We start from the raw sequence: 13,022 nt of genomic DNA, 5'->3' as shown, positions 1-13,022 counted from the left end.
GCATTTGCAGGGACTCTTTAACCCAAGGAATCTCCAAAATCACTTTAGCTACACCCTTGCCTTAACCTGCTTTTACCTCTGGCGTTCTTGGCCCTTTGTGTACGGTGCCTAGTAATAATGTGTGAGGTTGCAATGTCCTGCCACTACACAGATACACACTTGTGAGAGTCTAGGAAAAGCAGCATGGCCCATACTTGGAGAAGGCAAAACCCACAGAGTTCATGCCTGTAATGCGTGCGTCTTTGTGGTCAGGATGGAGTGCTTGTGTACGCAGTGAATGCCTGCAACATGTAGATGGGTGCACATCTATGGGTGGGCAGGATGAGGTGTGTGGCGTATGCAGTGTTAGCACCTGTCGTGTGCAGACGTGTGTGTCTGTGAGATGAGGATGGAGTGTGTGTGTGTTTGTGTCGTGTATGGCATGTGAGTGCATGTTGTGTGCAAGTGTGCGTGCCTGCAAGGTAAGGATGGAGTGTGTGTGTGTGTGTGTGTGTGTGTGTGTGTATGCACGTGAGTGTGTTGTGTAAGGAATGAGGGCACCTGTTGTATGCAAGTATGTGCACTTGTGAGGTGAGGATAATGTGTGTGTGTGTGTGGAATGTGGGTGCCTGTCATGTGCAGGTGTGTGCATCTGTGAAGTGAGGCTGGAGCATGCTCACGTGTGTGTACTGTATATGGAGTGTAAGCCCCTGTTGTGTGCCGGTGTGTGTCTGTGAGATGAGAACAGAGAGTGTTTGTGTGTGTGGGTTTGTGCACGTGTGCATTGTGTATGGGGTATGAGCACCTGTTGTGCACAGGTGTGTAGGTCTGTGAGGTGATGATGGAGTATGTGTGTGCAGCGAGTCCTTGCTGTGTACAAGAATGTGCACCGAGGGATCCTGGGGGCTCAGGGACCCATTCTGTGTGGTCTGGCGTGCCATGTGCCCTGTTGCAGCTCTCTGGAGTGATGGAGGACCTTAGTCTCAGTTTCATATCTCCGCATCCACAGAATGACAAACTTCCCTCTCTCCAAGTAATTCACTCTGCCTCCCAATCAGGCCCTGTGCGGCTCTGACAGATGGGATTATACTCAGCTCGCCTCCCTACTGGCAGTGCGAAATATCAAGAGGGACATCAGTCTCTCTGCTCCTGACTTTCTCATCAGGGAGCGAATGCTGATGCCCCAGAATTGATGTGCCATTTGATTTAATATACAGGACCTGACATGCAATTCAAATTGTTACATGGGGAATCTGGGACTGACCAGCTGGGGCTGTGCAGGGGGTGTGGAAGAAGGGTGCTGAAATGTCACATCTTTCATCTCACCAAGGGAGAGGGTAGTATCCCTTTCAAAACACTGGGAGCTCTCTGCTGGGCCCAGGGTCTGAGTAATAAGATGTTGCCCAAATCCAGGCCACACTGGCTTTGACCATATCACTCCTGTCTTTGGCTTCAAGTCCCTCGTTTCTTGGCCAAACGGGGAATCAAACACTTCATGTCCTGCCTCTCCCCCCACATCCTTCAATGCTTGTAACCAATTACCTGCTGCGAGAGGAGACCAAACCTCACTGTGCTGTGGTGTGCCTGTCATCTATGTAGGAAGATGCAGATCGCAGCCAGGTCTCTGCCTGTTGTCCATTAATCTCAAAGCACTTTACAAGGTCAATTAGCCATGTCTCTTTCAGAGCTGGGGGAAAACTGAGGCATGGAGGGGTAAAACAGCAGATGTGATGCCACATGGTAAATCAGCAGCAGAGCCTGGAATAAGCTCTGAGCCTAGAGCCAGTCATAATAATAAAGATCCCTTGCTCTCGCAGGAGACTTTCCTCCCATAGATTTCAAAGCATTTTACAAAAGAGATTGCCGTCATTATCCTCACTTTACAGATGGGGAAAGCACAGGGCAGAAATAACTTGCTCTTATGACCCAACACACCCTGTTCTAGAACAAGGAGGAGAACCCAAGCGTTCGGATGCACAATCCCCTCAACGAATCACTAAAATCAGCAGGCCTGCATTAGTTTTGTGCACTAATAAGTCAGCATAAAGGGGGTGAGTTAGCTGCCTCGGGTGATGAAAACAGTGCGGCCTCAGCAGCATGGAGCTCAGCAGAGACTAGTTGCCTGAGTATTTACCCAGGATCCTGAATGAATCTCAGCTGTCACTGCTGTGAGTAACCTGTTAGCATCATCCTGACCAGCTAGGTAAAAGCTAGTTCAGATATGTGTGTGTGTGTACTGTGTGTATATATATGTATATGTGTGTGTGTGTGTGTGTGTGCGCACGCGTGTATATATACATATACATATATACATATGAGCAGATGTGTATGTGTCTATATATATATAGACAAATACACATCTGCTCATGTACGTATGTAAGCTGCAGTCACCCCTTGACTCAAGCGTAGACATACCCTGAATGGCCTTCCAGATGTGGGCACTTGAAGCAGTGCAGGGAGGGATGTAGCCCCTCAATTTGAACAGGCTTCACATGGAGCGAGATACTGTGCTGGGCGAGTAGGAGTTACAGCAGGAGTGGGCAAAATGCGGCCCGGGGGCCAGATGCGGCCCACCAGGCCATTCTATCCGACCCACGGGGCCCCTAAAAAATTTAGAAAATTAATGTTAATCTGCCCTGGGCTGTCATGCGGCCCTTGATGGCTTGTCGAAACTCAGTAAGCAGCCCTCTGCCCAAAATAATTGCCCGCCCCTGAGTTATAGGGTAGGATTCCAGGAAGCCCTTGTGGCCCATCTGCATCTTTCAGGAGCTGAAGCCTCTTTAAGCACAAGCAACAGCACCAACCTAATAACCTTGAATATGATTGATTTAGTCACCCACCAAAAGGCTTTTGAAAAGTGTGTGTGTGTGTGTGTGTGTGTCCATGTCCATGTCCATGTCCATGCTCAGGAGACCTAACAAGTCATGGCAATTCATCATGCATGAGTTTTTTCATGCTAACCTGTTTGGGGGGAGGAGGGGTAACACACCTCATTCCAAGCCTTCACATATGCATTATTAGCAGGACAACAAGCAGCAAGGGTCTCAGTTCAGATCGACACCTGTACAGCTTCAGGTCTGCTTAGCACTGCAGCTATTCAAAGCCATGTTGTGTAGGGAGCGTGAAATGATCACACCTCTTAGGTGACAGTTATGCTGGCAACTTCCCCAGCAGCTATGTAAAGCTATGGCAGCACGAAGGATGTAATGCAATAGAGCGCCCAAGCCCAGCTCTATAGATTCTGGATCTGATTCACCATCATCATATAACTCGCGTCATCAACGCCAGCAAACGTAAAACATGACCTTGCAGCATTTTACGCCCGCCTTACAGCAGTGTCACTGAGTGATGATGCAGTATGTAGGATAACAGAGGATTGGTAGGGGTGGGGAGAGAGACTCAGAAGGCACATCCCTCATCTCATCTCTTCCTGCTGAGACAGCTCAGAGTCCAGTCATTCCTGAGCTACTTCTGGCTGGCTGAAGCCTTAGATGGCTTGCCCTGCAACCAGCACACATGCGCTACTCCCTTCTGGAGCAGCCATGAATTTGCGCATGGCATGGAAACTGGTCTTAGCTTGGACATGCTTGTGTTGGTGCTGCCCATTGCCAGCCTGCTGTGCTTGGACAGGTCTTCATGGACTGGATTTCTCTGGGTGCACACTTCCAGCCACAGGAGCACTGGTGTTTGGGCTGAAAGTCAGGCTGGGCTGTGCGCAGGATATGATTGCCTCCATGCCAGCTGAGGATATTGTGCAAATGATACACGTGCTGGTGCAGGAAGTGGATTTAGTGCCCTCCAGTGGGGAATACAGGAAGGGCCACAGCCACGTCCCTTCTGTACTGTGCCTATTCCTCTGTCTCACAGCTAATTAAAAGCTAGTGACAGTACCAAATTGCCGCCGTGTCCTGGGGAGACGACTTACATGGGATCTAAAGGGGAGTTAGGTGGGGATGTAAAGGTGGCACTGGCAGCTTAGACAATGGCGGTTGCTTTTCCAGGGCCAAGCAAGTGTTCAGAGTCACTGCTGCAGAGGAAAGCAAAGCACTCACGCGATATTCCCTGGTGCAAAGTGGTGACCAGGATAAAGAAAACTTCCTGTCATCTAACACAATCCCCTGCCTCCCCAGTGCAGTTCAGCGGCTTATCCTAGGATGCAGAACAAGGACTCAAAGAAGTGAGGAGTCATGGCTCCGATTCAGCTGTGAATCAACGCCACAGCCTGGGCGCAGTTTGATGGCCCTGCATAAGTGCCAAGTTTGGTTTTTGCCGGTGGATGCTTGCAGCCATAACAAAACAAAGCGGCACTAAACTTCAAACTCGGCACGTTCTTGCGCTGAGCCCAGAAGAGGCAGCACAGCATTACTTCAGCCCGGCTCTGCAACATCTATGAAGATCCGGCACTTGAGTGGGGCTTTTTTGGCCCTTTTTTAATCTAATAGCTGACTGAATTGGCTTTACCTAAAAATGTCAGAAAGCCCTGCTGAAGTGCCCAATCTTTACTGACACTGCAGAGCCGGGTTGAAGTAATATGCTACCTCTTTCAGTAAAGTGTGGGGGTTTTGGGGTCCTTTTTAACATGGGCAAGCAGGAAATAAATGGCTGGGGCTCTTGGGTGCTGAGCACCTGCTCATATTTGTCAGTGGGTGCTTTTGCCCCAGAGCATCCACGGAGTTGGCGCCTTAGGCCTCGCCCCTGGATAGAGGCAGCCGGGCGCTGGGCCGCTCGGAGCTTCTGGGCTCCTCTTCCTCAGAGCGGGGTCAGCCGCTCCCTGCCCCCAGCACGCCAACCCCGCGCCCCCAGTCCTGGAGGGAAGGTGCAGCTCTCTGGACTGAATGCACCTTTCAATTCACCCCTCACTGGCCTCACTGCACGTCCGCTGGGTGCATTTCCCACGCTCCAGCCTCAGCTCCAGCAGCATGGCTAGTCCACCCCGCCCACCGCACCTTTCGCGTTTCGGGAAATCTTGAGCCTCCGCAGCACCCGTCCGGCAGCTCCGGTGCTTATCACGTGACGGGTGGCGGCTGAGTGGGGCGGAAGTGGGCGAGCCCGCGGCGCTATGGAGGGGGCTTTGGAGCAGCACCTGGAGGACACGTGCGTCCGGGGCCTGGGCTGGGGCCGAGGGGAGTTGGGTCGGGGCCGGGCGAGTGACCGAGCTGTGGCTTTGCCCCGCAGGATGAAGAACCCGTCCGTCGTGGGCGTGCTGTGCACGGACTCGCAAGGGCTGAACCTGGGCTGTGAGTAGCGCCACCCCCCGCCTCTACAAGGCGTCTGATCCCTTGTGGCGCCGCCCCGGGCTCGTGCCGGGGGGCAGGGTGCTTGTCCGGGCCGCCAGCCCCGCGCAGGGTAGGGAAACCCCGATCCAGAGCCAGCATCAGCCCCGCCAGGAAGCGGCTGTCCCCGGCGCCCGAGACTCACGGCGCAGGCCGGGGCAGCCAGGGGTCCACAGCGCCAGGGGCAGGACACGGGGCCGCGCGCACTTTGCCCAGGGACGCAAGTCGCCCGTGCGCGTCGTGGCCCTGCTGAATTGCGGTTTGGCATCCTCTGTTTCTAGCCCGAGCACCTGCGTCTGCTAGGAAATGTGGCCCTGTAAAGCACAAGCATCTTCAGCCCCAACTCAGGTGGGGGTGGGGAAGTGCAGGCACGTTGGCCAGCACTTCTTTAAGCAAGTCTGAGAACGTTTTAGGCATCCTTGAGCTATTGTGGAAGATGGTCGAGTTAGGGAAGACATTTGGCGGAAGTATGAAGCAGGTGTGATGATTGCTGTCAAGAAGCATGTTTTGGTGAATTTGGATAGATTTCTCTCGTGCCCTGCAGGTCGTGGGACCCTTTCTGATGAACATGCAGGGGTGATCTCGGTTCTGGCCCAGCAGGCAGCCAAGTTAACTTCAGACCCCACTGATATTCCTGTGGTGTGTCTGGAATCGGATCACGGGTGAGTGTCTGGGTTTCCATTCTTGTTGCTGTGTTTTTTCTCATCTTGGTTTGCTCTAACACTTCTCAAACCGGGATCTTAGAACTGCCTCCTTCATCTCCAGGTGACTTCTAAGTTTTGTGTGTCACCGCTTGTAAGGAGGTATGGGGCAAGAGGCACCTCCTGCAGGGCCCGTGGGAAGGGAACATCCAGAGCCTGTTCCTCTCCCTTGAGTTTATCCATGGATTGTTTATTAGGAATGGGAGAGGGGGTTTCAAATGAGCATCCAGGGATTGTTAGGACACATGGGTCTCTTGCAGTCTCAGATGATGTTCATTTTGAGATGAACCCCCCCATTCATGTTTCTAAATATACTGCTGGCTCTTGAAACCAGGCATCTGTGGTTAGAATGATCAGCTAGTGTCACTTTTGCATCAAATTTATGACTACTGAAGCAGTGCTGTGGTCCTTAATGTTCCTGTTTATAACCAACTTTTACAAGGGAAGTTAGGTAGACAGAGATTTGCCTTCACAGCCCACCTAAACACTCCAAAGTGCTTCCAAATTTTGAATTGCAAGGAGACTCCTGGAAATCCTATGTATCCTACAACTATGTAATAAGTAGTAAACATGGCAAGCCAATTATTTCTCTTTGATTAGATCCTATATGTAACACTGCCTCTGACAAGCCATGGCATATGCTAAACCTAAAGGCATTTCTAGCACTGGTTTTGAGATGAGCTACTAGTCTTGGAAAGTTGTAACTGTTTAAATTTGCTGTTTCAGGAATATCATGATCAAGAAGCATGATGGCATCACTGTAGCAGTGCACAAACTGGCATCTTGACCTTTCACCAGTCTGCTTGGTTGTTTCGACACCCTTGCAACACCTTCTGCTTGTTGGACTCCTACCTCCCTCTGTAACACAGAACGTGCTTGTAAAACTACACGTGGGCCAACTATTAAATGCTTGGTAACTTTCCTGTGTGTTCAGACTGCTACTGTATATCGGTCAGCATCTTTAAATTGCCAGCATATTACAGGACATGTACTGTCAAGTGTAAAATGAGGTTTCACTTGTTTTGCTTTTGTAATCAAAATATATAGTGTGTGGCCTTACATCATTTATTCATTTCTCCAGTGAGTGAGAGCACATGCAGTGGGTTCAACACTTCAGTTGGTAGTTGAAGTGGAAGTACACCAATATCAAACTCTTGTCTTTCTCTAAAATGTTAGAGTCACAATCCCTTCCTTTCAAGGAAGGTTACTTCCTGCTTCTTGGCAGTCCCTCAGCTGTTTGGGAAGATAAGTCCTGTTTTCTGTACCTCAGGAGGGAGGGGGAATCAGACTCATTCAGGCTGCCTTTTGACACCGAAGTCAAAAGAGCACATGCTCCATTCTTCAAGTTCCTTAGAGGAAACCTTTAATCTCGTCTGGTTAAAAGCAGACAGCGTTGTTGTATTGGAAACATCTTGGATTAAAGTTTAACTAAAGTTAAAGTTTCTAGCTATTGCATTACTGTTTGGACTGGAAACAGACCTGTCAGACATAACTGATTGCATGTGAAGTTGCACTCAGGTTCTAGTCCTCAACCCTATGCTGAAAACTTCTTCAGGAGAAGAGTTGTTGTAAAAAGCCTTTCCTTTGCTGTTCAAATGTAGATAGAAGCTTATCTTGTGTACAGTGAAAGCACATTGAAAGTTGGACATGAGACCATATTTGACCTGAAAGTGACTCAATAAAAAGCTGGAAGTACAAGCCTCAATGCTTCATCTTTTAAAATCAGTATTAGAAAGGATTCTTTAATTCATCTTCACTATTGACTGCTCGGTATCAGGGGAACAAGACAGCTAACATCACCTTGAATAAACATTACACCCCTGCCTCCCCCAACTTTTATCAAGAAGAGGGTGCAACTATTAGAGCTGGGACTAATAGTTATAATGATTCTTAAAGAGGACTAACCTAAAAAGCATCTCTGATACTTTATTTCAGAAGTTTCTGTTAAAATTGGTGCATGCAATATAGTGTTAACTGTGACTAAATGCCACTGCTGCCTTCTCTCTGTATAGCTCTGAGCATCATGCCCCTCCCAACTTCTGAGTAGAAATGAAAGCCACTGTCAGGTTTCAGAGTATTATATTAATTCATAGTCACCAGGGGCCAGATCTGCATGGACTGAATCCATAAGAAACCTGCATTTCACCCCTTTGAAACCTGAAAGATTATAGGTTCCACAAATTTTCACTGGTATATTCCCAAGTGTCTAAGTGACTGCTACGTATGTACTTTTCACTGCTATGAACCCTTGGGGTCAAAGATTTTAAGGCACTTCAGAAGCATTAACTGAAACTTCCCAGGTAGGGAGTTACTAGGGTTTTGGATTGTATCTAAGTTTATCAAAGAGGGGAAGAGACTTGATGCTGCAGCCCCAAACAAAACTGAATACCAGGCTGCCTTTCACCTCCAATCCTATTCTCTAGACAATAGGTTATAGTGTCTACATGGTTGCCAGTGAATCAGTTAAATCTGAGATAGGGCCAGAGTCACCTTAGCCTAACAGCACAGCAATTGCTAACTTTTGTATTAAAGTCTGGTTTCCTGTATCAGACCAACAAACAAATCAGAGCTGTTAGGTACCAGTGAGGTTTCAAAGACTTAACACTAATCTTAACATTTTTGGTGAAGATTTTTCTTATTTAAACTATAAAAGAACAAAGTTACAGAAGTGTCAGTCCATTTTATCAATGGGAGATAAAGTGTAACAAAGTGTGGAAGTACAATGCAGTTCTTTTTTATTGGCCATTGTGCTGAGAAGAATTAAAAAAAAAAAAGTCATAGGACCAGAGACAAATGATCAAAAGAAAGTTTGTAACTCATGAGGAGTGTTGGTTGTAGCCATGTTGATTTAAGAACAGGCAGACAAAGTTCTTTGGGTCAATGCAATATCTTTTATTAGACCGAGTAGTTGGAAAAATTGTTCTTTGCAAGCTTTTGAGCACGAACGCTGTTCTTCAGACACAAGGTGAGTTTGTTGGTGTGTGTCCACTCTCCTGGGTAGAAGAGAAGCCAATATGCAAAATGCAGGTCTGTGAAAATGAAGATGCATTTTGTATGTTGGCTTCTATTCCACCCAGGGGAGCACGCACACACACCGACAAACTCTCCTTATGCCCGAAGAAGGGCCTTTGGGTAGATGCGATATCTTTTGTTAAATCAACTAAATAGTTGGAAAAATTGTTCAAGCTTTCAGGCACAAAGAACCTCATCTGCCTATGCAACTCATGAGGACACTCCTAAAACGGCTTGTGCATTTTGCTTCAAACAATCAATGGATACGATGTATAGCTGTATTCTCACTACCAATTCCCTCATGCTACAGTAGCCCTACCATTTTTACAGCAATCATCTTAGTGCAGATGACAGCTTTTCACAGCGTACTTATTGTTTTCCTTTAGGCTTGTTCTTAAATTGACCACCCCTTTCTCCAGTTGTTTCTTATCTGAGTAAGAGTTGTGGTATATGCATGATTTAAGTTTTAACAAGAGCAGTACAGCTGAGCTTGCTTACCAAATCCAAGACTGGATAGACTCTATGGCTGGGACTTCCAATGAAAACAGAAGGGTGGGCGCACAATCTATACACAGAGGGATGACTAGATGCCTGGAGGAATAAGGCAGGCTACGCACAACAGAGCCTGGGCAAGTCTTATACAATGAGGGCCTTCCACATTTGCTCTTTTGTTTCTACTCTTCCAAGCCAGAATTACTGAGCTGCTTGCACTAGAAGCCTCTACAGCTGCACAGCCCTACAAATCACTGTACAAAAATTTCATGGCACTTCCCTCAGAGTGACATGAGATCAGCTGCAATACATTCTAGGGTTGCAGGCAAAGCCAGGTCCATCTCCATTGTTAATTAATCACTGCCATGCCAGTTCATGGTGTTCCCATCCACTGTTTGCAGCATCAATCTATTCCATCTTCAGACACTTCAGGCCAAATCTTATTCCATCTATTACATGCCTAAGTCTGAACCTATTCCACCCTGCCCAAGTCACTGAAAAAAAAAGTTAATATGCCCATTTTTGTTAACAGACCATTGCTTTAAAACTAAATTTAAAAAAGCAGTGAGCAGAAGCATGATCCACACACATTTGCATTAATTATTTTTCAGGGACTTAAGCAGAGTAGAATAGGATCAGACTTGGCCATGTAATGGGTAGAATAAGATCCAGCTCTCAAGCTGTTGTTTTCACTGCAACTAAAAATGCTCAGTGAAAAAACACACAGCAGGTTAATACACAATTAGCTACTGCTGCTGTAAAATGGTAGCAGAGACAGTGCCCTTCTAGTTTTGACCACACTAACTAGACAAGATCAGTGCTATACCACCACCCCAGCCGACCTTACCTTGCTATTTCACAGTAAAATTGGCTACCAAATAGTAACAGAAATTTTACTGAGACTCTCCCTCTGCCTGAAGGATGTTTGTACTCGAAACCTTGCAAAGAACAATTTTTCTAACTATTTAGTTGGTCTAATAAAAGATATCACATTTACCCAAAGAACCTTGTCTGCCAAAAAATGCTGGACATCTACACATTAAGATTCTTCTTCAAATTGAAAGCTGGCCTCAACCCACTGATGCCATCCACTAGTGAGTGTAGTGACTAACAAGCAAGACCTCATGCCCAGTCCCAAACCATTCCTTGCAGTTTTCACCAGCATTTCTAAGTATTCAAAACTTCCTCCAATCAGGGCATGCTTTTAGCAAAAAACAAACAAACAAAAAAAAAAAAACCACTAGTTCCCCACTCCTATCCCACAGCCCCAGGGAAGGGGTGGGCCTGAAAGATCTGAAAGTAGCCAAGGAATCAAATTACTGCCCGCAGGGCGGGGTAACGGTTAAGTCTAAAAGGTCCCCGTGCTTCAGGCATCTTGATCTTTTTTACTAGCTCTGCCTCGCAGCTCCTTCTGGAAGAATGAGCCCTGTATTCATTACAGCGGCTAGAGACAAGTTACAGAACAGACTCAAAAAGGAACTAACCCAGAAGGATTCTAAGCCCAACAGCAAATGAGAGATTCTTTTCTTTGTGAACTACTTAGTTTTGCAGGATTTTGCATCATGAATCATCCAGACGGTAAGAGAAAAGCTTCAGGTTATAACACATGAACTATTTCAGCTCCCAGTCTTACTGCTTCCCTCACAGATACAAGGAGAGAGGGAGAAAGAGGTTTATAGAAGCACTGAGATGGGTAGAGCTATAATTGGTGAAACAGGCTCTCTGTACCTGGTAGAAGCTGAATGCATTTGTATATATGCACAACATATGACAGACCTTAAAATGCAAGTAGATGTCTTTGTTGAGGGGTTGGCTGTGGCAGGAGACAGAAGACTTAAATTCCAGTGCCAGATCTGCTACAGACCACGTGATCTGTGCAAGTCTCAACCCCTCTTCCTAAACAAATAATGATTTCCGGTGCCAGAAAAATACTTGAGATCCAGGACACAATACTGTTTCTCAAGTTAACAGTGGTGGAGACTGGTGAAGAAGGCAGCAGGGTTAGATTGTGTTTTTGTAGTAGATCAAAGTGAACCCGGAGTGTTTAAACTAGGAAGCCTGTTCAGTAAGGTGAGGTGTGATTATTTCCTCAAATTCTCATTTACAGGAGAAAGGAAAGGAACAGGGATAGAAAGGCAGCCAACATCAACACAGAAGAAAAAAGAGTACCAAGCCACAGAACCACCGGATGGAGGGTGGGGATGGATGATAGTGCTTCATTTCTTTCTGGTAAGCAGAGGGACCATATGGAGTTATGTCCTCGTGGCAGGAGATGCTTCCAGAGGCTGTGGATGCTTTCACCCAGAGCTCTTTAGATGCATAAACATACATTAAGACAGCCTGCGATATGCATAGGGTTGATTTAATCAAAATTCATGGCAAAAATTAAACAATGAAAAGGAAGGGAGGGACTTTTGCTTCAATGAGTCTGGCCAACTGGTATGCAATGATACAGGTAGAGACTGTGCCCAGAACAATGAAATGGGTAACTAGTTCTGAGCGGATTAATCTCTGCCCTCTATTAAGCAGCAGTTGGATTTAGTAGTTTTTGCCACTAATCTACAGAAATACACACTTGCACAGCAGAGATTGTAGCTTGCCTGGTAGTGCTAGACTGCTTGAAGACTATGTCTTTTAATGGCTGTCTTGCCGTAAGGGGGCATAAGTTACAGCAGCCACAGATCTCACCTGTAATCTGTAATAGGAGTCATTTGCAAAATGCCAAGAAAATTTACCTGCAGTTTGGACATTAACGTCTCAAGGAGTACATATTTGCTTATCGCTGCTGCAACACTCTCAGCACAAAACACACAAACTGTGGATAGCAACCATCCATCTCGGATTTCCAATCCCATTCTTTAGATCAGTGATTTTCAAGCTCCAAACCACCTTCCTCATTGAGAATTGCTGAGCTAGAGTCTAAATTCAGAAAGGGTATGGAGTGGGGCCTTGAGGCTAAGAATGCCGGATCTATCTGGTACCAGGGTAAGAGCAGTGAGGGCAGGACCTTGGTGTGCTGTTCCCTGCTCTTTCCATTATCCATTCCCTTCTTGCACCTGGTCTGTACCCGAGGGGACAAGGGCATCCCTTCTGCAGAGGCTACTCCTTTAGGGTCTCGCATGTTGGCAAGAAGAGTCATTTGCACTTGCAGTCCCACCTGCCAGCTCTGGGAGTGTGGGAAGAGAAAGGGGATGAGCCAGGCTGTAAAGCACAACTAACTCTAACCCCGCATCCACCTGCCCACTAGGCCTGTGCGAGTAGGCAGCTATTCAAACCAGCCCCTTCAGATGCCAGGGATCTTATCTGGAGCTCTGGACCGGTTTCCCACTTCGATCCAGCCAAAGTGGCTCTGAAACTTCAGAGCTGCCTAGGAGATCCGACCATAGGGCAGAATGGGGAAATCAATTAAATATCTATAACTTTGTTGGTTTTTTTGTCTAATTTAGATGAAACTTGCAGGGTGGTAGCCTCTGCTGGGAGCAAGCAGCCTGCCAAGTTTCAAGATTACTGCAGGGGTTTGGCAGGGGAACTGCACCCCAAATTCTTGAAAGCAAAACTCATGTCA

The 13,022-nt window shown here is 47.0% G+C and overlaps 2 protein-coding genes across 7 annotated transcripts in view; both read left to right on the top strand.

Annotated features, from left to right (window-relative positions):
- The first annotated feature begins 4,970 nt into the window (after positions 1 to 4,970).
- Positions 4,971 to 7,651, top strand: LAMTOR5 (late endosomal/lysosomal adaptor, MAPK and MTOR activator 5). Its single transcript, XM_019513891.1, has 4 exons — positions 4,971 to 5,073; positions 5,155 to 5,216; positions 5,797 to 5,914; positions 6,680 to 7,651. The coding sequence occupies exons 1-4, from the start codon at positions 5,039 to 5,041 to the stop codon at positions 6,738 to 6,740; spliced, it is 276 nt and encodes a 91-aa protein (XP_019369436.1). The 5' UTR covers positions 4,971 to 5,038; the 3' UTR covers positions 6,741 to 7,651.
- A 3,171-nt stretch (positions 7,652 to 10,822) lies between these two features.
- Positions 10,823 to 13,022, top strand: part of SLC16A4 (solute carrier family 16 member 4) — a 32,396-nt gene continuing 30,196 nt past the window's right edge. For 2 of the 6 annotated variants that reach the window (XM_019513890.1, XM_019513885.1), the window contains exons 1-2: positions 10,825 to 11,035; positions 11,565 to 11,686. In XM_019513890.1, coding sequence (XP_019369435.1) covers positions 11,659 to 11,686 — 28 coding nt within the window. In that variant the 5' untranslated portion in view covers positions 10,825 to 11,035; positions 11,565 to 11,658. Of the gene's footprint in view, positions 11,036 to 11,564; positions 11,687 to 13,022 lie in introns of all 6 variants that reach the window. The other 4 variants (XM_019513888.1, XM_019513887.1, XM_019513886.1 and 1 more) reach the window with 4 other exon arrangements.

This window comes from Gavialis gangeticus, unplaced genomic scaffold (assembly GCF_001723915.1).
Source record: "Gavialis gangeticus isolate Ggan-Ray unplaced genomic scaffold, GavGan_comp1, whole genome shotgun sequence".
Lineage (NCBI taxonomy): Eukaryota > Metazoa > Chordata > Crocodylia > Gavialidae > Gavialis > Gavialis gangeticus.
This window is presented reverse-complemented; position numbering and strand designations above follow the sequence as displayed.

Coding starts and splice junctions, on each gene's coding strand:
- LAMTOR5 (XM_019513891.1), top strand. CDS start 5,039: ATGGAGGGGGCTTTGGAGCAGCACCTGGAGGACAC. Junction 5,074..5,154: donor GAGCAGCACCTGGAGGACAC/GTGCGTCCGGGG, acceptor TTTGCCCCGCAG/GATGAAGAACCCGTCCGTCG. Junction 5,217..5,796: donor GCAAGGGCTGAACCTGGGCT/GTGAGTAGCGCC, acceptor CGTGCCCTGCAG/GTCGTGGGACCCTTTCTGAT.